Genomic DNA, 23943 nt, shown 5'->3' on the forward strand with positions numbered 1-23943 from the left:
TTCAGTGGCCAGTGGACATGGGATGCCAGATTCTAACCCAAGTTTGCTTGATGTGATAGAATTATCATGGTAGTAAGGTCTGTGCCAGCCACTTATTAACTCATCTGATTCTCACAAGAACCCTCTGATCTTGGTGACATGATCATACCCATTTACCAAAGAGGAAGCATAGGGCACTTTAAGTGTTCTGTACTTTGCCTGAAGACACAGCTAGTAAGAACAGAGTCGCAAGCCGGACATGTGCAGTCAGACTTCAAGAGCTCTAAAATCATACTGAGTTCCTCTTGAATACAGACAAAAGGAGTTAATCATATGGTTCAGATCTTTGATAGCATCAGACTGTAATTTCCTGTTGCAGCCATTTCCACAACCAGAGTCATGTTTGTCTCATGAGTCAACAAGGAGTGTAGATTTTGTGGTTTAACTGTCTTAAGGCAGTCTTAATTTGCTTTATTTTCAGATTCCTAATGGTGGGAGCACACATCACTTTTTACCCTCTAGTTCTTTTATGTTTTCTTTTTCCCCCCTTTCTGTTTATACATTCTGGTGTTGTGCTTGAATGTTAATATCACAGCATTGAGTGTTTGTGTAGACTTGTCCACTGTAACCCTTTCCAGTCCCCTTGCCCCCACCCCCATAAAGTAGAATTTTTCCTAGATTGAATCCCAGAAGTAATATGTGCATTATTTCATCTGATTTACTATGATTTTCTTCTCTGATTTCAGAGTGGACAAGATTACATCTGAAAATGCACCAACTAAGGAAAGCAATAACATTCCCAACCATAGAGTTCTAATTAAACCAGAGATCCAAAACAATCAAAAAAACAAGGAAATGAGCAAAATTGAAGAAAAAAAGGCATTAGAAGCTGAAAAATACGGATTTCAGAAGGATGGTCAAGATAGACCGTTAACAAAAATTAATAGTGTAAAGCTGAATTCTCTGCCATCTGAATATGAGAGTGGGTCAGCATGCCCTGCTCAAACTGCACACTACAGACCAGTCAACTTGAATAGTTCAGAGAACAAAATAGTCAATGTTAGCCTGGCAGATCTTAGAGGTGGAAATCGCCCCAGTACAGGGCCCTTATACACAGAGGCTGATCGAGTCATACAGAGAACAAATTCAATGCAGCAGTTGGAACAGTGGATTAAAATCCAGAAGGGGAGGGGTCATGAAGAAGAAACCAGGGGGTAAGTATATGTCTTGTTATTATGAACCCAGGTTTTTTTAATGCTGTGTTGGTGGAGATTGGTTTCTGAGCTACTGATTAAAATATTGGTTTAAATTGTGTTTTAGCTATTACAGCTTCATTACTATGTCTTTTGTTTATGATGATCAGATATAAGTATTTATTCTCTGTCTCTTATGTTCTGTCACTCAACTTTGTTAGTGACAAGGAGTCATCCTACCTGTTCAAGCACAAGAAAAGGCTTGGGTTACAGGTAGAGATCGAGTTTATTTGGGAGAGGGAGGGAGCAAGCCCTATCCTCCCAACTCACCCCTGTCTTGTCCCCTGCCATTATCACCTCTTCTCTGACTGTCCTCCATTACCAGTTTCTGCAGCTTGGTGCAATGTAAGGATCTTCTGAGACAAGTAATATGGAGGCAGCAAAGGCCTACTGCTCCCTAATTTTCAGTCTTATTCTTGGGCTTTCTTTAAATAAGAATGCACATAACTATTAAATACAAGGCCAGAAGCAGTTGTTTGTGCTTATAATCCTGGCACTTTGGGAGGCCAAAGCAGGAGAATCATTTGAGGCCAGGAGTTTGAGTCCAGCCTGGGCAACCTCGCAAGACCCCATCTCTGAAAACATTTTTAAAAATTAGTCAAGCATAGTGTTGCATGCCTGTAGTACCAACTACTTGGGGGAAGTTGAAGTAGAAGGATTGCTTGAGCCCAGGAGTTGGGAGCTGCAGTGAGCTATGGCTGTGCCACTGCACTCCAGTCTGACAGCACAGTGAGAACCCAACTCTAAAAAAAATGAAAAGTAAATGTATTTATGTGAGCATTTATTCATTTTTGCATGCACTTTTTCTTAATATATTTATTGTACAATTGCTATTTGCTAATTGTGAGACCACAAAGTAAAATAATGAAAAGATACAGTCCAGGTTCTCACAAAGATAATTCTGTACTAGAGGAGACAGTTGAATAAGTAGATGCAATTTAGTATGACAGATACAATGAAGGCAGACCAGGGTGCTGTAGGAACACATTTCGGATAACCAACACAATCTTAAGGATTCAGAGTCCAGGAAAACCTTTGTAGAGGAAGCAAAACACAAGCTGTGATACGAAGAATGACATGCATGTTAGGGCTTAAATATGCAAAGCTCCAGGGTTAGTAGAGAACAGAAAAATCAAAAGAAATCTAGTATGACTTGGTTGTAACTGGGGAAACAATGAGTGAAGAACAAGGCTAGAGACATAAGCTAGGAGAGATATATTCAGATTGGTGTCTCAGAAATCTGGAGAGTAAATTGGAGAAAGTTCAAAAGTTACTTAAGTGATTGAAGTGAGAAGAGGAAGAGGATGTATTCAGGATACAATTGACAAGTCTAGTTGGTTGCTTTGATGTGCTTGACTGCAAACCCGTCTTGCTCAAGATTAAGTTTGGTGTCGGGCGAGGTGGCTCGCATCTGTAATCCCAGCACTTTGGGAGGCCAAGGCAGGTGGATCAATTGAGGCCAGGATTTCCAGACCAGCCTGGTCAAGATGGTGAAACCCCATCTCTACTGAAAATACAAAGATTAACCAGACATTTTGGTGCTCACCTGTAATCTCAGCTACTCGGGAGGCTGAGGCAGGAGAATCTCTTGAACCCGGGAGGCAGAGGTTGCAGTGAGCCAGGATTGTGCCACTGCACCCCAATCTGGAAGTTTCTTGAGGGAAATCGAGAATGGCACCCTGCCTTTTTGGCCTGGGCAACTAGGGTGATTTGGTGCCTTTTACTGCAAAGAAAAGATTTGGGAAAAGAGAAGATAGTTGTTGGATGGGTTATGTGAGGTAATGCATATGTTAATTAGCTTGATTTAGCCATTCCACAATACATATATTTCAAAGCATGTTGTTCACCATAAATATGTACAATCTTATTTGTCAATTTTCTTTAAAAAGAACTGGCAAATGCTCGAATTTAGCAGTAATCAGGCAATTGCACATTAAAGAATCAATTAGGCGTTATTTTTCACTTACCAGATTGACCAAAATCATAAATAAATGAATTAATGAAGGCACAGGTGAATAAAAATTAGATTACTTAATGTTGGATGGAATGACAAACATGAATAAGCTCGTATATTACTAGCAGGAAAATAAATTAATACAATTTGATTAGACAGAAGCAGGAAGCAGTTCTGGGGGGAAAAAAATGAAAGGATGTTTGAAAGTACTTGGGAAAGTAATGACTTTCAGGAAAATAATAAAAATCTAAATCAGAAGATTGCTGAGTCTCTGCTCACCATGTTAAATCTCACTTCAAAGAAGAATCACTTTTCCCCAAAAATCATACTTTCTTAAGTTTAAAAATGTATGTAGAGAGTCAACAGATATCTTGAAATTAGAGGATTTTTTAAAAATTGTTAAGTATAAATACTGGTTTTAGGTTCCTTTATGAGTAATTAATATCAGTAAAGTCTTTCTGTGACTTCTTTCTTTTGGACATAGACCAACAGCTTCTGAAGGCTGGTTTTAGGTTATTTTGAGCTAAGGTTTTCTCTGGGTTCCTCCTACATTTTTGGGTTAACTGTTATGCCAGTTTTTATAAATACTGTTATTTAGATGTTCTTTTGAAATGGCTTGAGTCTACTTTGGATCATAAGAAAATATCATCTACATTATGATATAAACTTCATTATAAAAATAGTTGTGTTTTATAATGAAATGATTTTTTATTGGTGGAAAGAAACAATTGTAATTCAATATCTAAATCATTTTTTAAAAAGCTTTATGAAAGCCTTTTATTATTAAAGTTCTGATAGGAAGAAAAAGGTTTAATATTTAGTCAAATAGTAGATCCCTGCATCTGTGAACAAAGCTTTAAAGTTTCATTCTGAGTGGCAGGCACTGTTAAGATGCATGGTCCTTAAGCCATTGTTCTGCATGGCAGAATCACAGGGAAAGGGTTTTTATGGTGCTTGACAGGCAGCTGCTGGTCAATAGGGCACTAAATCTGATGCAGGAGCTTAGAGTGTTCATTTCTTAAGCTTTCAGTTAAAAGTAAATCACACTTTGCTTAATTTGAATTTCTTTGGGGAAAAAAGTCACTAAAGGGAATTGTAGTTTTGAAAAACAGGTCTCAAAGTGCTAGAAATATATGGGATAAAAATAAATTTGCTTGATAATAATTTAATTTTTAATTAAAATTCCCCAAATGTGGTTCCAAAGATGACAGAAGAGCCTTTTAATGTCATTAATTAACCAAGCTTACTAAAAATATACATATCTTGCTATTAATGATCATATGATAGTTGACAGTTCAGGTTCAATATACATCTCTACAACAGGGCCCAACCCACACATTATGAATACTTCAGAGCGCTTGACAGAAGTGTTTTAGTGTAATTATGTTTTTGAACTATAATTTCGACATTAGCTTATAAGAATTTTGGGTGTGTTTTAGATTGATAATGTATGTCCCCTTCCTTACATGTTTCTATGATATAGCTCAGTGCTTAATCTCTAGCTTTTTGCATATTAAGCCTACTGTAGTATTTCTTGAATTTGTAAATGACCAGATAAACCAAGGTGTGTCAGGGTAAATTGCTTTTGTACTAGGGCAGTCTCTTTGATGGAGTCAGCTTTCCCTAGCTGACATATTTGCACATAGTCATGGGGTTGCCAGCTCTGGATGTTTTCCAGTTTCTGGCTTTAATGTGATCAGAGAAGGTGAAGAGGGGGAGGAAGACCAAGCAGAAACAAAATGGGAAATACCCGTGGAGGGAAAGCCTCAAGAAATTGAACTCTTTATACTGGTTATATAAGAGCAATTGGGTACCTTTCTCCCTCTCTCCACCCCTGAAGGCATCAGATGGTTGGCCTGAATGCAGGGGTTCTTGTCTGGAGACATTTTGTTCAATTTTGAACAACCTGTTTTTGAGTAGAGACATTGAAATCCTGAAGAACAACCAGCATGAGGAAGGAAATTTAGTTTAGGAGAAATGGTTGAAATAATTAGAAATATTTTTTTAAAAAATAAGGCATAGAATTTTAGAGCTCTGGAGTAAGTTTATGATGAAATCATCTTCTAGATGAAAAAAGAGGATCCCAGTATCAGTTGGCCATTGGCTAGATTTTAATAGCATATAAAGGGCTCTCTGGTACTATAAGATTATATCCTTCCTAATTTTTAATGCCTTTTTATGTTTAAGTCATTGTAATAGATGAGTATGATTTTTTTAAAATAATATTCATATCTTAGGCAAAATTTTAAAATAGAGGGATTTTTTTTTTTTTAATCCAAAAGTTTAGGGATCGCTGGCATAGTTAAAAGAGTACTGCTTTAGAAAGTAGGAGACCTGCATTTTAGTTCTGTTTAACCCACAAGCTCTTTCTGTAACCCCAAGTATGATCTCTTGGACCAAGCGTGGTGGCTCACACCTGTAATCCTAGGACTTTGGGAGGCCAAGGTGGGTGGATCACCTGAGGTATGGAGTTCAAGACCAGCCTGGCCAACATGGTGAAACCTCGTCTCTACTAAAAATAGAAAAATTAGTTGGGCATGGCAGCAGGCACCTGTCAGCTACTTGGGAGACTGAGGCAGGAGAATCATTTGAACCCGGGAGACAGAGGTCCAGTGAGCAGAGATCATGCCACTGCACTCCAGCCTGGATGACAAAGAGAGACTCCATCTCAGGAAAAAAAAAAAAAAATATATATATATATATATATATATATATATATATATATATATTTGGCTATACTGACATCCTGAAATATCCATAGGGTAATTTTCATATGCTTCTATTAGACAATCTTCATACAACGTATTGTCGTGATTTGTTGACATGTGTACATCCCCCAGCATGCTATATAACCTTTTTACTTTTTTTTTTCTTTTTATCCCCAATACTTAGTACAGTGCTTAGCTTGGAAAGTGTTTTATATATATATAAAATCTCTTGGTCTTTTCTCCCCTACTCCCCTACCCTGCCCCCAATATTCTGAAGGCCCCAGAATATGTAACTTATCTAAGGTCTAAGTACTTAATAGGAAAGCAGGAATCAAAACTTGGCTGTCTTGATTTTTGATCAACCACTTTTCCTGCTTTACTGTTTTCCCACTATATCCCCTCTGGATGCTTTAACCCACAAAGAGAAGGTATATTTAACGTGAGATTTTCTCTTAGTATAAAGGTAACATAATTTTACTACCCCAATAGATACCAATTATGCAGGCAGTTTATTAATTGCGTGCCTCATAGTCCAGTGCACTCAATTCATTACACCTCATCACAATGAAATCTTTTTTTTTTTTCTTTTTTTTTTTTTTTTTTTTGGAGACAGAGCCCTCCCTCTGTTGCCAGGCTGGAGTGCCACAATCTCAGCTCGCTGCAACTGCAAACTCTGCCTCCCGGGTTCAAGCAATTCTCCTGCTTCAACCTCCTAAGTAGCTGGGAGTGCAGGAGCACGCCACCACGCCCGACTAATATTTTGTAGTTTTTGTAGAGATGGGATTTTGCTATGTTGAACTCCTGAGTGATCCACCCGCCATGGCCTCCCAAAGTGCTGGGATTATAGGGGTGAGCCACTGCACCCAGCCTGAAATCTTTTTGTAACTATAATATAGCAGTATTTGTGCATTGTTGCTGACAGGTATTTGGCTCAAAAGAGAGCTCTTATATCCAGATTATCAGCGAAGGATTCCCAGATTATTAAGAGTATGTTCAAATAATTTTCCCATCAAATCTTTAATCCCTTCTGGTCCATGTAATTACCAATATCTCTGACATTTTCACAACCAGTAAGGGCCCATGTAATACTAGGAAAAAGTTGTTAACTAAACATTGAAAGAAGAGATCAGGAAACCTGAGTTTGTGGAGTCCCAACCCTTCTACACACTTAGTTCATTGAATTATGTTGATTTTGATGTTAGGATATAAATTTATGCCCATGGAGATGATAGTATTAGATGAATACTTGTAATTTAATTTTGCTTTTTCATATTCTTTATTTTATTTTATTTATTTATTTTGTGGAGACAGAGTCTCTGTCTTATCACCCAGGCTGGAGTGCAGTGACACGATCTCAGCTCACTGCAACCTCCACCTCCCAGGTTTAAGTGATTCTCCTGCCTCAGCCTCCCGAGTAGCTGGAACTAAGGCATACATCACCATGCTTGGCTGATTTTTGTATTTTTAGTGGAGACAGGGTTTCACCATGTTGGCCAGGCTGGTCTCGAACTCCTGGCCTCAAGCAATCTGCCTCCTCAGCCTCCCAAAATACTGGGATTACAGGTGTGAGCCACCGCACCCAGCCTAATCTTGCTTTTTCTAATCTAGATGTTTCTTGTGGTGGTGGTGGTGGTTAAAAGGTTATGTCTGGGAAAAATAAAAAATTAGCCAGGCATGGTGGCATATACCTGTATTCCTAGCTATTTAGGAGGCTGAGGCAGGAAGATCACTTGAGCCCAGGAGGACGAGGCTGCAGTGTACTCCACTGCACTCCACCCTGGGTGACAGAGTGAGAACCCGTCTCAAAAAAAAAAAAGTATGTTTGTATTTAGAATTTGAATTATACCTACACCTCTATATCTAAAGGAAATAGGAGGCCGGGCGCCCACTCCTATAATCCTGGTACTTTGGGAGGCTGAGGCGGGCAGATTGCCTGAGCTCAGGAGTTCGAGATGACCCTAGGCAACATGGCAAAACCTATGAAAGTACAAAAAATTAGCTGGGCTTGGTGGCTGGTGCCTGTAGTCCCAGCTACTCAGGGGGCGGAGGCAGGAGAACCACTTGAACCTGGGAGGCGGAGGTTGCAGTGAGCTGAGATTGTGCCAGTGCACTTCAGCCTGGGCAACAGAGCAAAACACTATCTACAAAAAAAAAAGATAATAGAGAAACACAAATGTTAACTTAACATAGAGTTTTTAATTGACTCTTTTTTTCTGGCTCACTCCTCCCCTAACTAACTTTTAAAAATCTTTTTTATATCATGAATTTCACCTAGTATGAAGTTGGCACTGTGATAGTTTTATAAATTCAAAATAGTGTGTTTATCAAAGTGGTTTTTTTAAAAGTAGTAAACTGAAATTGTATTCTTTGATTTTTGGAAATGGTAATATTCTGTGCTTAGTAATATGCAATTACATATCCAATTCCCAAAATTAGCATTTTAAAAGAACTATACTTTGCATGCATAATGTACATGAAGCATTTTTAGATTGCTTTAAAAAGCCTCCTGAGAAATATTCCACCATCTATGAAGTGAAATATTAATTACTGTGCTGGAAACATTAGAAAATTGCTGAGATTGCAGTTTTATATCTGAAATATTGTGATATTTAAGTATTTTATCTTTAATAGAATTCTGAGCGTCAACTCCAAGTCATTTTTATATTTCAAGTTAGGAAAAGCTATGAAAGGAAGTTATTCCTTCAAACCAAATGTACTGATGTATTTACTCCCATAAATAACCATACTTCCTGAAAGAAAACATCCAACAGAATAGTCAACATATACTTGCAGTAATTTCTTTCCTGTCTTTATGCTCTGTGGGTGTAACTCACTTCATACTTCGTCCATACATAGAAATCCTAGTGCTCTGATGAGATGTATGAAAATGAGACTTTATTTATATAAGAACAAATAAAATACAGAGACAGAATTGAGATTAGATTTTAAACATTCTTATTTCTCAAACGAAGTATAATAGTCTTTCATCTTTAAATCAAACTGTACATTGTGTGGAACTAATAATATTTTGTGTAATTGATATAGATGCTGTTTATCCTGTGTTAAATTTGTTAAATTGAATTTCATAAAAAGATTAAAATCTATTAATAGTGTATATCTTGTATAATATTTCAATCTTTAAAAAAAATACATTCTAAGCCGGGCACGATGGCTCATGCCTGTAATCCCAGCACTTTGGGAGGCCAAGGCAGGTGAATTACCTGAGGTCAGGAATTCAAGATCAGCCGGGCATGGTGGTGGATGCCTGTAATCCCAGTTACTTCGGAGGCTGAGGCGGGAGAATCGCTTGAGCCTGGGAGGCGGAGGTTGCAGTGAGCCAAGATCGCACCATTGCACTCCAGCCTGGGTGACAGAGCGAGACTCCATCTCCAAAAAAAAAAAATTCTAGTATATGTTTTACTTACTGAAACAAAAGAAATGTACTCTAATTTAGAATTTGGAAAATAACTCTTCTTCATGTTTACATTTTAATTATTTTTTTATTTTAGAGTAATTTCTTACCAAACATTACCAAGAAATATGCCAAGCCACAGAGCCCAGATTATGGCCCGCTACCCTGAAGGTTATAGAACACTCCCAAGAAACAGCAAGACAAGGCCTGAAAGTATCTGCAGTGTAGCCCCTTCCACTCATGACAAGACGTTAGGACCCGGAGCGGAGGAGAAACGGAGGTCCATGAGAGATGACACAATGTGGCAGCTCTACGAATGGCAGCAGCGTCAGTTTTATAATAAACAGAGCACCCTCCCTCGACACAGTACTTTGAGTAGTCCCAAAACCATGGTAAATATTTCTGACCAGACAATGCACTCTATTCCCACATCACCATCCCACGGGTCAATAGCTGCTTATCAGGGATACTCCCCTCAACGAACTTACAGATCGGAAGTGTCTTCACCAATTCAGAGAGGAGATGTGACAATAGACCGCAGACACAGGGCCCATCACCCTAAGGTAAAATAGCTGCTCATTTTATGTTAACTCACTACCTTATAAATGCTGTGTTTTCTTTCTAGTATACTATTTTAAATGTGAGAGACAAAAGAATGAGGAGAAAGTAAGCAAGGCAGCTCTCTATTTTGTTTTAAAAAATAAATAAAAATATTTTACACCATTAAGATCTCATGTATAAAAAGTACCTAATTGCAACACTTCATCCCTCAGGAACACAGGAGCAGTTCTTTTGAGCAGATGCATTCTGTATTCTCTGCTTGATACCATGTCTCATCAGTTCTCCATGTAGGTTAACACCACGTGCATTTCATTGGTGGTTTTTGGTTTTGTTGTTGTTGTTGTTGTTGTTGTTTTGTTTTGAGACGAAGTCTCACTCTGTTGCCCAGGCTGAAATGCAGAGGCATAATCTCAGCTCACCGCAGCCTCTGCCTCCCGGACTCAAGTGATTCTCCTGCCTCAGCCTCCCGAGTAGCTGGGATTATAGACATGCACCACCACACCTGGCTAATTTTTGTATTTTTAGTAGAGTCATGGTTTCACCATGATGCTCAGGCTGGTCTTGAACTCCTGATCTCAAGTGATCCACTGGCCTCGGCCTCTCAAAGTGCTGAGATTGCAGGCGTTAGCCACTGTGCCTGGCCTAGACCACATTCATTGTTATTGGCTTTTTACACACTTGCAAATTCTACACCTACTGTCTTCTGGCATACCTGAAATTTTGTATCAAGCTCATCCTGTTGTTCATGAGGATAAAAGTGTTAACTTTATCTTCTAGCCAACAATAATAGCATATTCAGATAACTCCTTAAACACTCAATTTAATATTAGAGCTTAATGGTATATATACATTTAAAAAATGGAGATCATGTTTTACTTTGTATATTAAGTTGGTTTAAGCATTGCTTAGTATAGATTACTTGAAGTGAATTCAAAGTGCTTTGTATCAATCAGCTTTTCATAATGCTAAAGCAGTGGCTTTGATTAGTCAGCTAGTACACAGCCAGTTCCCTAATGTCTATCCTAAATTGCTTTTTTTTTTTCATACTAAAGAATTCTTTGGCCAGACATAGTGGCTCGCGCCTGTAATCCCAACACTTTGGGGAGCCAAGGCCATAGGATCACTTGAACCTGGGAGGTTGAGGCTGTAGTAAGCTGTGATTGCGCCACTGCACCCCAGCCTGAGCGACAGAGCAGGACTCTGACTCAAAAAATAGTAATAAGTTATTGCTTTATACTATTTTAAAATGCTCTTTTCTTACCCTTGTGACAGGCTGAATCCTTCAGCTGCATTATTACCTAAAGCATTTGCTTGATACTTCCATAAATATTTATTAAGATTAATAAATTAATCAGGAATTTTCCTTTGAAGAAAGTTTTAATTTGCCTCACAAAAAAGGCTCACTTTGGACTCCATTGTAACAAAGTTCAGTGTTTCCTCACTTTGTCCAAAGACTAAATCATGATTGATATAAAAATAGTAATAATATATAAGAAAAATCTGATGTAAGACAAATTAATGTGTTTGGTGTAACAATTGGCTCTAAATTACATGCTGTCGTTCTTAATCATATTTTTCATGGTTTTGGGCAGAATATATCATCTGTTTTGACAGCAAATATGAGATGAATCTATATTCTCTACCCGATTCCCGACCATCTACTACTGCTACTCCTAAAAGACTTCTCCAAAATTGCCAAATTTTTCTTTCAAACTATCCTGTCCTCTTCCTTGATCTAGATCAGTGGTTCTTAAAGTGTAGTTCATGGAACCCTGTGGGGGTTCCCTCCCCATGACCCTTTCAGGGAGTCAAAACTATTTTTATAATCGTAATAAGGCATTATTCATTGTATTCCTACTTGCGCTAGTAGTACAGAAGTGATGGTGAGTAACATTTCTGGCACCTTAGCATAAATCAAGACAGTGGCTCCAGACTATACTAGTGGTCATTGTAGCCTTCACTGCCACACACTTGAAGTAAAAAAATAGAAGTATCAGGTTCACTTATAAATCTCATTCATGAAACAATAGAAAATAATTTTATTGAACTGTAACATTTTGTTACATATTCTTTTACTGTTTACTTGTGATGAAATGGTAAATGCATAAAGCACTTCTATGGCATACCAAAGTGCTAACAGTTATCTCCCAGTAAAACACGTGACGGAGTTGCAAGCTGAATTAGCTCCTTTTATTGTGAAATGCATTTTTATTTGAACAAAAGACAACTATCAATATTCAGACGTGGTATTTGATAGACACACTTTCTCAAAATGAATGCTACCCTGTCACTTCAAGGAAAACAACTGACAGTATTTGTCACTGATGACAACGTTTGAGTTTTCAAGCAAAAAATAGAATTTTGGAAATCATGTATCTGCCACTCTGAACTTGACAGCTTTCCGGTGCTTAAAGATTGGTGGTGATATTAACAGTGGTGATTTTTTAATATTGTATACTGACATATGTCAACATTTGGAACATTGCATAACTCACTGAACCAATATTTTCCAAATGACCAGTGTTTAATATCACAAGATTCATTTAAAGTTCAAATAGACCAGTGCATATTAATGTAACAGAGTATCAAAAGTTCGTTGATAAGGTTTCAGATATCACTGTTACTAACCTTTAAAAAAATACCACTTTTTTGAGCTATAGCGCAAAGTCAGAGATGAACATCTATAATTATCAAGAAAAACTATTAAAGTTTTCTTCCTTTTCTCCAACTGTGTATATTGAGGGTAAATTTTCTTCACATACTTCCACTTAAAGAGATTATCACAACAGATTAAATACAGAAACAGATACAAGAATCCAGCCAGACATTAAAGTTTTGCAGAACTGTTAAACAATGCCACTCTTGCCACTAAATTTTCTTTTTAAAAATATAAAGGGATCCTGAGGCCAGAGAGTTTTTGACAACCTCTAAACCAGATTTTAGAATTACTCTGTTCAGGCCGGGCACAGTGACTCTCTCCTGTAATCCTAGCACTTTGGGAGGCCGAGGTAGGCAGATTAATTGAGGCCAGGAGTTAGAGACCAGCCTGGCCAACGTGGTGAAACCCTGTCTCTACTAAAACTACAAAAATTAGTCAGGTGTGGTGGCATGCGCCTGTAATCTCAGCTACTTGAGAGGCTGCGGTAGGAGAATCTCTTGAACCCGGGAGGTGGAGGTTGCAGTGAGCTGAGATCTCGCTATACACTCTAGCCTGGGCAACAGAGCAAGATTCTGCCTTAAAAAAAAGAATTACTCTGCTCATCCACATCAGTATTTTTTGAGATGGAGCCTCGCTGTGTCACCCAGGCTGGAGTGCAATGACGCTATCTCGGCTCACTGCAATCTCCACCTCCCAGGTTCCAGCAATTCTCCCACGTCAGCCTTCCGAGTAGCTGGGATTATAGGCCCATGCCACCATACCTGGCTAATTTTTTTGTATTTTTAGTAGAGAAAGGACAGGGTTTCACCATGTTGGCTAGGCTGATCTCAAACCCCTGACCTCAAGTGATCTGTCCACCCTGGCCTTTCAAAGCATTGGGATTACAGGCGTGAGCCACCTCATCCAGCCCCACATTAGTATTTTATGACACAAGAAATTTTAGTCTCTATCATCTTTCATAAGCACTAATAGCAATTTTAAATGGTATTTCATAATATGAATTTAAGATTTCTCCTTGCTGACATTGACAAGAAAAAAAAAACTTTATTGCAGAATTACATTGTACCTTTACTTTCCTAGCATGTCTATGTGCCTGACAGAAGGTCAGTGCCAGCTGGCCTGACTTTACAGTCTGTTAGTCCCCAGAGCCTCCAAGGGAAAACGGTGAGTAATATCTTTATTTACCATACCATGTTTTATTTATGTGCTACACAGGAAGGTACATATCTAACATAGTTTATAAGTTTGAATTTTCAGAGGTTCTCCCAAAGAAAAAGCATTACTGCTTTTGTGCAAGAGATGCTCATCAGAAGAATTTGGAATCATGTAGCCATTTCGGTGTTTTAGTGGATACCGTTTCCTAAGTGCCTGACTGGCCAAATAAAAGATTATATTTTGAGACTTTACAGCCGGGTGTGGTGGCTCATGCCTGTAATCCCAGTACTTTGGGAGGCCGAGGTGGGCGGATTGCTTGAGGTCAGGAGTTCGAGACCAGCCTGGCCAACATGGTGAAACCCCATCACTACTGAAAATACAAAATTAGCTGGGCATGGTGGTGCGTGCCTGTAATCCCAGCTACTCGGGAGACTGAGGCAAGAGAATCACTTGAACCCGGGAGGTGGAGTTTGCAGGGAGCCGAGATCCGGCCATTGCACTGCAGCCTGGGCAACAAAGTGAGAATGTCTCACAAAAAAAAAAAGAAAGAAACTTTATTGTGTAAGCTAAGTGGGTTTCTTTACTTTGTTAATTCCCTTATCCTTAAAACAGAAATTGCAGTAATTCATTAGTGAAAAAATCCAGCAAGCAGCTATTTGTAGTCAAACTGCCAGTGTATTAAGTTTTTCGTGTGGATTTTTAGATTAACTTCCTTAGAGCTGTTAATAAAAGAAACTGATTTGCTTATCAGCAGAAAAAGAAAGACTGTAACAAACATTCCAGCAAAGAAAGTACTTACCATTATCATTTCATTGTCAGTGTTATGTTAATTGGAAAGGTGTTATATTAGCAGGATACTTCTAGTTGAAGAGAAAAGATGACTTTTCCTCACTTCAGTTTATTTTAATGGTAATGTTCTTTTATCAGGGGCTCTGGCTTTATTGTCAGTAGATAGCCTCAGTTTCTGTAAAGATGTGATTTTAGCACCTGTGTATATCGTTGTTCATTATTTAAAATTCCCTTTCTGCAGTAATCAAATTCATCTTACGTGTTTTGTAAAAACATTGTTTTATCTTTTATACGTTTAGATAAAAGGAAATATTTTCTTGCTTTAAACTTCCTGCAGTTTATTTGCCAAAGATTATTTAATTAAAACTAAGAACTTTAAAATGTTAGAATTTTAAAACATTAGATTGTTGACCTGACGAATAGTCATTAATGACAAAGTAAATGCTAAATAGCATACCACAAATGTTTCTCTAATTCCTTGCTCCCTCTAGTGGGTATTTAGCACAAAATTTATTTACAACTTCTCCTGCTTTCTTTGGTCAAACGTGCCTCTTTATTTGGCCTCAAAATCTAAATAAAGTTATTGGTGTCTTTCATCCTTTTGAAAATCTCTTAATCTTTTAAGATCCATAAATAATAAATCAGAGTTTCAGTATTTCTTGTGGTATCACTCTGATTTCTTTTTTTTTTTTTTTTTTTTTTTTTTTTTTTTTTTTTTTTTTTGAGAGGGAGTCTGGCTCTGTCGCCCAGGCTGGAGTGCAGTGGCCGGATCTCAGCTCACTGCAAGCTCCGCCTCCCGGGTTTACGCCATTCTCCTGCCTCAGCCTCCCGAGTAGCTGGGACTACAGGCGCCCGCCACCTCGCCCGGCTAGTTTTTTTTTGTATTTTTTAGTAGAGGTGGGGTTTCACCGTGTTAGCCAGGATGGTCTTGATCTCCTGACCTCGTGATCCGCCCGTCTCGGCCTCCCAAAGTGCTGGGATTACAGGCTTGAGCCACCGCGCCCGGCCTGATTTCTTGTGGTTCTTAGAATATCTATATCCCTTACCCCACCTTACCTTCTCCCTGGCAAGTGTTGGAGATGATGATCATAAAACACGGACCTTTCTAGCATCATGAGGTCACAAGATAGAATTGGCATCAGAGCAAAAGCAACTGTTCTTTTTCTCTTATGTGGTTTATTTAAATCTCACACACCAAACCTTCTTTGACCATTTAATATACAGTAAAAAACTGTTGTCTCACCTGTAGATACCTAGTTTTATCTAAGGAATCCAATAGTAACTATAGTTTACTTCTACTAACACTTTTTCTGTCTGAAGGCAATAATTTTTAATACAATTTCAGATAATGGTTAAAAATGATTTCTGTTTTTGAAAAGAATTGTAGGAAAATAAAGAGCAATAACAAACAGAACAGAAGAGAGCTAGTGCAATGTGTGGTGTAGGCAAAACAAACCAATCTCAGGAATACTTTTTAGCCTGGAATTTTTAAGACTACATTGCAGCACTCAAGTGAGGAGAGTCTCCCTGTAGCCCGCTTTCAGTTGTTAATTGTAACAAAGCTCTGAGAAATACCAAGTAATATTTTATGGGCTGTAAGACTGCCAGTGCCCATACCTTACTGTATTTAAAATTTGTTTTCCTTTGGATCACAGTCACCAATCAGGAACCAAAAAAAGGTTCTCTTCTTTTCCCAGAGTGAAGGAAGGTTTATGTGCCCATGGAAACTTTCTCTTTTTCTTAAAAAATAAAACTGATCTTTTGTTCCTAAAAAATGCTATATGAAAGCACTAACAGTGACATTTCAGAATATAACTGGGAAATAATTAATAGAACCCAGATCCCAAGTTTAATAATGTGAAGATATCCAAGTTTTACATCAATTTTATTTTATTTATTTATTTTATTTATTTATTTACTTACTATTTATTTATTTATTTACTTATTTTTGAGATGGAGTCTCGCCCTGTTTCCCAGGCTGGAATGCAATGGCGTGATCTCGGCTCACTGCAACCTCCGCCTCCTGGGTTCAAGCGATTCTCCTGCCTCCCCGGTAGCTGGGATTACAGTCGCACGCCACCATGCCTGGCTAATTTTTTGTATCTTTAGTAGAGACAGGGCCTCACCATGTTGGCCAGGCTGGTCTCAAACTCCTGACCTTGTGATCTCCTGCCTCGGCCTCCCAAAGTGCTGGAATTAAAGGCGTGAGTCACTGTGCCCGGCCTACATTTATTTTAATTATTTTATATACCTTCTGTTAGAAAGTTGGACATGTAGGTATTTGTACTATTGCTGGAAAAAGGTGTAATTTTTTTAGACATCTTAGTAAAATATCTTTTAATAATTTTTAGTAGCACTTATGTACAAACCTTTATAATGGTTTTTTGACGTACTTTTTTGTACTTAACATTTAAATATTCTCATGAGTTCTGAGAAAATGCCTTAATATACTGTTGTTTTGCTGTATCTTTTAAAGTAACACTGTTCCTTCTATTTCTCTAGATATCTATGCATTTATGTAGGACCTATCATCATAGTGCCTAGGCACTATGTTTGATGTCAACCGTAAGAGGAAACTTGCCAAGAAATCTTGGTTTAATATCTGTCACTTAAGACAACAATTAATCTGTTTTCCACTGTTTGGATTCTTAAATTGTACTCCTTCAGCCAGAGGAGCTTACGCTGCTGCTAATAAAGCTGAGACGGCAGCAAGCTGAACTGAGTAGTATCCGGGAGCATACGTTAGCACAGCTCATGCAGCTAAAGCTTGAGGCCCACAGCCCAAAGGTCAGCTATGGAGAGATTTGTCTGTGTCGTCTGCCATCATCACTTATTTTGAACCACTCATTAGTCAATATGATCAGCGTCATTAGTATTGAGCATGAGCCCATACCATCATTATAGTGACAACATTAGAATCTCCTATTAACCCTTTGAGAATCGAACTTATTTATACATGACTGAAAGAAAATGCAGGTAGGGTGCATTTCTTTTTAGCCTTCTACCCACCCGCTCACCCACTGGCTTTTGGTTTTGAGGAAGGAAATGCATACAGTACTTCATGTATGCATTAACTTCATGTTGTTATTCACTGAATACTGTGACTTCCACACCTGGTAAAACAAATATTGAGAAGTCCTATAATTTCCAGTAAAACAATGAATTGAAAATTCATTATAGCTTTAATAATACTGCCTTTTAAATGTTAAAAATTAATTTTAAAATGTCTTTTATTTTTAATGAAAGCAATGAACACATAACCATTTCTCAAAGGGTTTATAGCTCTGGTTATATAAGAAGCATCTTATTGAAAGAAGTAGTACTTTATTACAGGAAATAATTGACATGTAAAAGTTCTAACAGTCAGTTTTTGCTAGAGCTATTTTAAGGAATTTTTCTGCTTAATAGTTCATTGTTCATATGCATGTCTACTTAGTTTCTTACAAAACAAAATATAATTTTATAATTTAATATGTCAGTGGTACCATTTACAGGGGAGCATGTGCGTGAAAGTTGTCGTGCACTGTGATATAATAGGTTGTAGTAAATTACCTGTTTTTCTTATTCCAAAATTGACCTTTTCTTGAATTCCACATCCTCTTTCTCTGTCCCTTTTTTCTTAATTGGTGCCTACTAGAATGAAATTCTTTCACATCATCTCCAAAGGAACACCATATATTTGGATCACCAGGTGGGATTCATAGAGATTTTCTTACTTTTAATACTTAATAGAACTTCTTAAATATAATACAGTTTTTCAGGCTACTCAGCTATTTCAGTCACTTTGAATTAATAACATGACTTTTACAAGTGATAGAATATGAAATCCCTGACCAGGTGGATTCAGGAATTCCGTAATAAACAGGGAGAAAGGACAGATGTGGAAGTAAAGGGGGGATACAAATGTTGGGTCAGCTGAAATTGACAGCCTAAATTCTCTAGACTTCTTTCTTCTTATCCCATTAAAACGCCTACTCCTTGAGGCTTATCTCAGCTTGAAGTTGACCTAATTAAAGGAACAGACACCAAGCTGTGAATTGTCTTGTTAGAAGGCAAGAAGGAGGGTGAATGTAGTGTGCTCTGTATTCACAAAGGGGAGTTTAAAGGTGGGTGAAGTTGACTGCATACAATGGCTCATGCCTGTAATCCCAGCACTTCGGGAGGCCGAGGCAGGTGGCTCACTGAAGGCCAGGAGTTCGAGACCAGCCTGGCCAACATGGAGAAACCCTGCCTCTACTAAAAGTACAAAAATTAGCCGGGCGTCACAGTGAATGTCTATAATCCCAGCTACTCAGCAGGCTGAGGCACAAGAATTGCTTGAACCCAGGAGGTGGAGGTTGCAGTGAGCTGAGATCGTGCACCACTGTACTCCAGCATGGGCTATAGCTCAAGACTCTGTCTTAAAGAAACAGAGAAAGAGAGAGAGGGAGGGAGGAAGGAAGATGGGTGAAGTGTGTAGTGGAGGTGATTTTTAGTTGCCTGTCCTTATTCCCTGTTTGCTGTGTACTTCCAGTGTTTGGTCTTTGCCAACGTGTATAGAGCCAGTTTTATAGGAGGCTCACGTTCCTAGCATTAACTCAGTGGTGGCACCAGGTGTGGCTGATTGAGGTGAATGATCAAAAGGGAAAGTGGCAATGGGCCGGGCATGTTGGCTCACGCCTGTAATCCCAGCACTTTGGGAGGCTGAGGCGGGTGGATCAACTAAGGTCAGGAATTTGAGACCAGCCCAGCCAACATGGCGAAACCCTGTCTCTACTAAAAGTACAAAAATTAGCCAGGCGTGGTGGTGCGCACCTGTAATCCCCACTACTTGGAAGGCTGAGGCAGGAGAATCGCTTGAGCCCTGGAGGTGGAGATTGCAGTGAACCAAGATCGTGCCACTGCACTCCAGCTTGGGCAACAGAGCCAGACTCCATCTCAGAAAAAAAAAGGAAAGTGGCATTGAACAAGTAGTGACTCAGTTTTTATAAAATGCTCCATTAATATTTAATTTTAATTTGTTGGGAATTTTTTGTTATTAGACATAATTTATTTCATTGAATGCATTTTTTATATAAATCAAGCTAAAACTTATTCTAGCTTGTTTCAAAATGTCCAAACTTGACTATTTTATCAAATAAAGAGGTTACTGTGGAAAATAAGACAAATGCGTTCATATTTATATTTGCATATTTGAAACAAAACAGTAATGTGCTACTTTAAATTAGTTGTATTTAAAGAGGGATTTTGCATTAGGATAACCCTTTGAAAGGTGTTAAATCATATTTCTTATTTTAATTTTTAAAAGTAACACACTTTTGGTAATATAAAATTTATATATTGTTCACAAAACATTTTCATCAGCATTTTGGCCATTGGAATGCTTTTAAAATGAGCATTTCATGTATCCAAATTTCAGATCTTCAATCCAGAGATTCAGGCTATTGAAATTTAACCACAGTGTATATTATGTACTTTGAAAGCAGTCTAATAAAGACGTGTTAGCTAATAAAATAGAAAAATCCATCTTCCTTCAAAATTCTGCACTGCCAAAAAGCTGCTAAGATACATGGGAAATAAAAAACTCATTTGTATTTAGAGCCGCAAAAAAAATAGGTTTAAAAAACAATGATATAAACATGAATCTGAAGTTATCCGGCATCTCAGAAAATAAACCTTGTGGTTTGCTGTAACTTATTACCGACCTCATTGAATCAAAGCTGGAATTGCAGAGACATAGAACTTCAGAAAATTTTAGAGAAGGACAGGTAAATATACCAAAAACACCACCATTTGCTGATCCTCAATCACTTTCCCAGATCGAAATTGTGTTTTATCCCTTTACCTAAATGACCTAGATCCTGTTGAGTCTCACGTTCCCATCACTCGTCTCGAAGAAAGCTTTGTTGAACCTTTTCTATTGCTCCATGCTGTGGTCCTACAGGTGACTTCTAAACATCCCAATGTGTTATTGATCTTCTCTATTCTCTCAACATGTCACCAAAGCTTTTCTGGTAATTTATCTGAAATAAAGTTATTCAATTTTTAAAGTTTGTGATAATGAGAAGAATTACAGAATTGTTTGAATGATATTTTGTGTTTGAAGTAAGAATATTTTGATAGCAAAAATTGGGCCATTTTTAGGTAATAATTAGACAGCATATGAAAACATGGTGGAGACTTTGCCCCAAAACTCAGATATACTTAAATATATATATCTTTAAGGTTTCCTAAAGCAAATCTCTCTTTAAATAATTTTATTAAAAATTTATGATTTAGATAACTGCGTTTTAATACAATTTTTCATTCAGCTCAAACATTTCCAGCTTTTAATCTTGTTACTGCCAGTAACATAACATTTTAGATGACCAGGTCTGTTGTTTTTGTAGGGATTATTGGTTCCCTGGATTTATGAATTGATTCATCAGTTTTATATAACTACAAATTCAAGAGTAGATTATAAAATCTGAAAGAGGAAAAGGCTCTGGTCACATTTTATACTATATATCATAACAAATGAACATGTGCTCATCTATTCTCACTCTAACACTTATTCTGCCTCCCCTAATAAATCATCAGAATAACACAAGACCAGCAACAAAATGTAGTTTTCCTCCTGCCGCTTGTGAGGGATTGCAATAATCAAAAGCAAAACTGTAATTTCTTTAAATTCTGTTAATAGCTGTCACTATTCACAAAAAAAATAGACCCAAAGAGTATTCTCATAGTTGCTTCAGAGGTCAACTCATTTCTGATGCTACTGGAATGTTTAATAAAAAATAAAAAATAAAATTGCCTTATCTGAAAGTCTACAGATTTACATATTAACAGGCAATCCAAAAATCTTGACTTCTGGTGCCTGTAACTTCAGCAATATAATTTGATTCTCACTATCACCGTTTATGAGGATGAATCATGTATTAAAGTGGTTTTAAAATAACAATAGCTCTACTAATTACATGGTAGAATTTTCTTCGGTTTTTTGTTTTATTATGAAGTACAGTATTACAGTTTATTTATGCTTCCATAGCCCAGTTAGTGTATTATTCGAAGTCTACATTTATATAATACTAGCCCTGGTTTATTTGTCATTTTTGTGAATCTTAAGATAGCACAGGCCCAAAGTAGAACCTGTATACATACAGTAATCCCAACTATATATTTTATGTACCTCATCCATGTTCTATGTAGAGAATGAATAAATACATAATATATCAGTAACTCATTTTATTCTCATCCAGCTTAGTTGTTGCTGAATATTGGAGACACTTTTGGTTACAGTTTAAGTGAAACTTGCCAGCTTCATCCTAAACTGCATCTACTGAATGGATTTAACATTTGTTAGCTTTTTCCATGTTTATTTTTCTGTCTAACAGTGTATAAATGGGATGGGGGGAAGCCATAAGTAAAGTGTTGCCCTTGCTGTGTACTTGCCAGGAGGTTGGAAGTAAATTTCAGATTATCAGCAGTTAAAATGGGGTCTCCTCCCCTGGAGAATGAAGTATCCTGTTGTAGTTGTTTGAAAGTGCAATCGTGGCTGGTGTTTATTTTATGAGGGAAAGAGAAAATTTTGAAAAAAATTTTTTTCTTATCAGAGCAGGGCAGATCAAGCATAAGCTGAGCTGTTGAGCAATCATTTTATGATTAGGAGTCCCTAAAAGGTTCCACAGAGCCAACTATAAGTCATTTGTTTGAAACTAGAGTAACAGGTTTCCATAGGAGCTGATTGTAGCCAAACCATTTGATGATATTTGGTTGTAAGATACAGAAGGAGCACACTGATTGTTTTGGCTCCTGTACCCTACTGGTTATTAAGGATTCTTAATAGTATCCCTGATGGTTAGATTCCCAAGCCAGGCCATGAAAGACAGTATTTTACCCTGTGCTATATCTGAAGACCAGACTAACAGTATCACACACCCTAACCACAATGAAGAAAATCTCTCTCTTAAAAATGTATTCAGTGGCTGGGCACGGTGGCTCACACCTGTAATCCCAGCACTTTGGAAGGCCAAGGCAGGTATATCACCTGAGGGCAGGAGTTCGAGACCAGCCTGGCCAACATATAGTGAAACCTCATCTCTACTAAAAATATGAAAATTAGCCAGGCATGGTGGTGGTCACCTGTAATCTCAGCTTCTCAGGAGGCTGAGACAGGAGAATCACTCGAACCTAGGAGGTGGAGGCAGAGGTTGCAGTGAGCCAAGATCACGCCACTGCACTACAGCCTGGGTGACAGAGTGAGAGTCAGTCTCAAAAAAAAAAAAATTCAGTGTGGCCAGGCACCGTGGCTCACGCCTGTAATCCCAAGACTTTGGGAGGCCAAGGTGGGTGGATCACCTGAGTTCAGGACTCCAAGACCAGCTTGGGACAACATGGTGAAACCTCATCTCTACTAAAAATACAAAAATTATCCGGGCCTGATGGCGTGTGCCTGTAATCCCAGCTACTTGGGAGGCTGAGGAACGAGAATCACTTGAACTGGGGAGGCAGCGGTTGCAGTAAGCCAAGATCATGCCCTGCACCCCAGCCTGGGTAATAGAGCAAGACTCTATCTCAAAAAAAAAAAAATGTATTCAATGTGCGAACCTCAGATCTTAGGCACATGTATGCCTTCTCTGGCAGATCTAACATTGGGAGTGGGGTCTTGAAGTTTCTCACTCTTGTCACTTAGTAGACCTACACTAGTTTCTAGTTCTTGGCTCCCATAGCCTAGACCAGGACTGGTTGGGTTGAGCAAAAGAATGAAATTTGGCGTTTAGAAACCAGACCAGGCACTGAAGAGAGGAAGCAGGCAAAAACTCTCCATGAATGAAGAGGTAGCATTTTTTTGATACAGACATGAAAGCAGTATTAATAGGAATGGGGAAGTTAGAACATATTTCCCTCCATTTTCCTCACCTGTATTTTAGCTTTTCCTTCCATTTGTTTCTCTTTTTCTTTCTAACATTCCCTACTAGTGTTTGAAGAGTGGTTGTGAGAGAACTCAAATGATATTCCCCTTTTCCTTTTCCCTAATAACTTTCCTGCCAGGTTTTCAAGTAGGCAATGATAACAGAAGGTGAGATATTAGGAACTGTGACTACAAGGTATGTAGGTGGAGATGCGCAGAAGGATCCAGAGACTTAGAGCAATGCTTCACATGCCTTTGGTAAGCATGCTTCCTACTGTGGGTAAACCAAACATGTACGAACCCTCCCAGAATCCTGATATACTACTGCAGTAACCAGCCTCTCCTTTTAATATCAGATAACTAAAGGACCTTATCCTCAAAGTCATGGAAAAGCAGGAAGTTTTTCATGACAAATCAGTTTGCCATAGTACAGTTAAAAAAAAAAATGCAGTTCAAGCATACTTACGTATTCTTTTTTGCATGAACATGTTAAAGGTTTACGAGAGTCAATAGCTAAATCCTTCTTTATAATTTATCAGTACTTTTTTTTTTCTTGAGAATGAAAAACATTTCATGTTTATTCAGAGATCCAGTAGACTGG

The 23943-nt window shown here is 38.1% G+C and overlaps 1 protein-coding gene across 10 annotated transcripts in view; it reads left to right on the plus strand.

Annotated features, from left to right (window-relative positions):
• The window catches only part of PLEKHA5 (pleckstrin homology domain containing A5), a 248976-nt gene that overhangs the window by 148686 nt on the left and 76347 nt on the right, over positions 1-23943 (plus strand). For 6 of the 10 annotated variants that reach the window (XM_028829293.2, XM_028829301.2, XM_077953134.1 and 3 more), the window contains 3 exons: positions 726-1193; positions 9404-9869; positions 13607-13690. In XM_028829293.2, coding sequence (XP_028685126.1) covers positions 726-1193; positions 9404-9869; positions 13607-13690 — 1018 coding nt within the window. Of the gene's footprint in view, positions 1-725; positions 1194-9403; positions 9870-13606; positions 13691-17137; positions 17258-18107; positions 18162-23943 lie in introns of all 10 variants that reach the window. The other 4 variants (XM_077953135.1, XM_077953136.1, XM_077953139.1 and 1 more) reach the window with 2 other exon arrangements.

Source organism: Macaca mulatta, chromosome 11, assembly GCF_049350105.2.
Source record: "Macaca mulatta isolate MMU2019108-1 chromosome 11, T2T-MMU8v2.0, whole genome shotgun sequence".
NCBI classification, from domain to species: Eukaryota; Metazoa; Chordata; class Mammalia; order Primates; family Cercopithecidae; genus Macaca; species Macaca mulatta.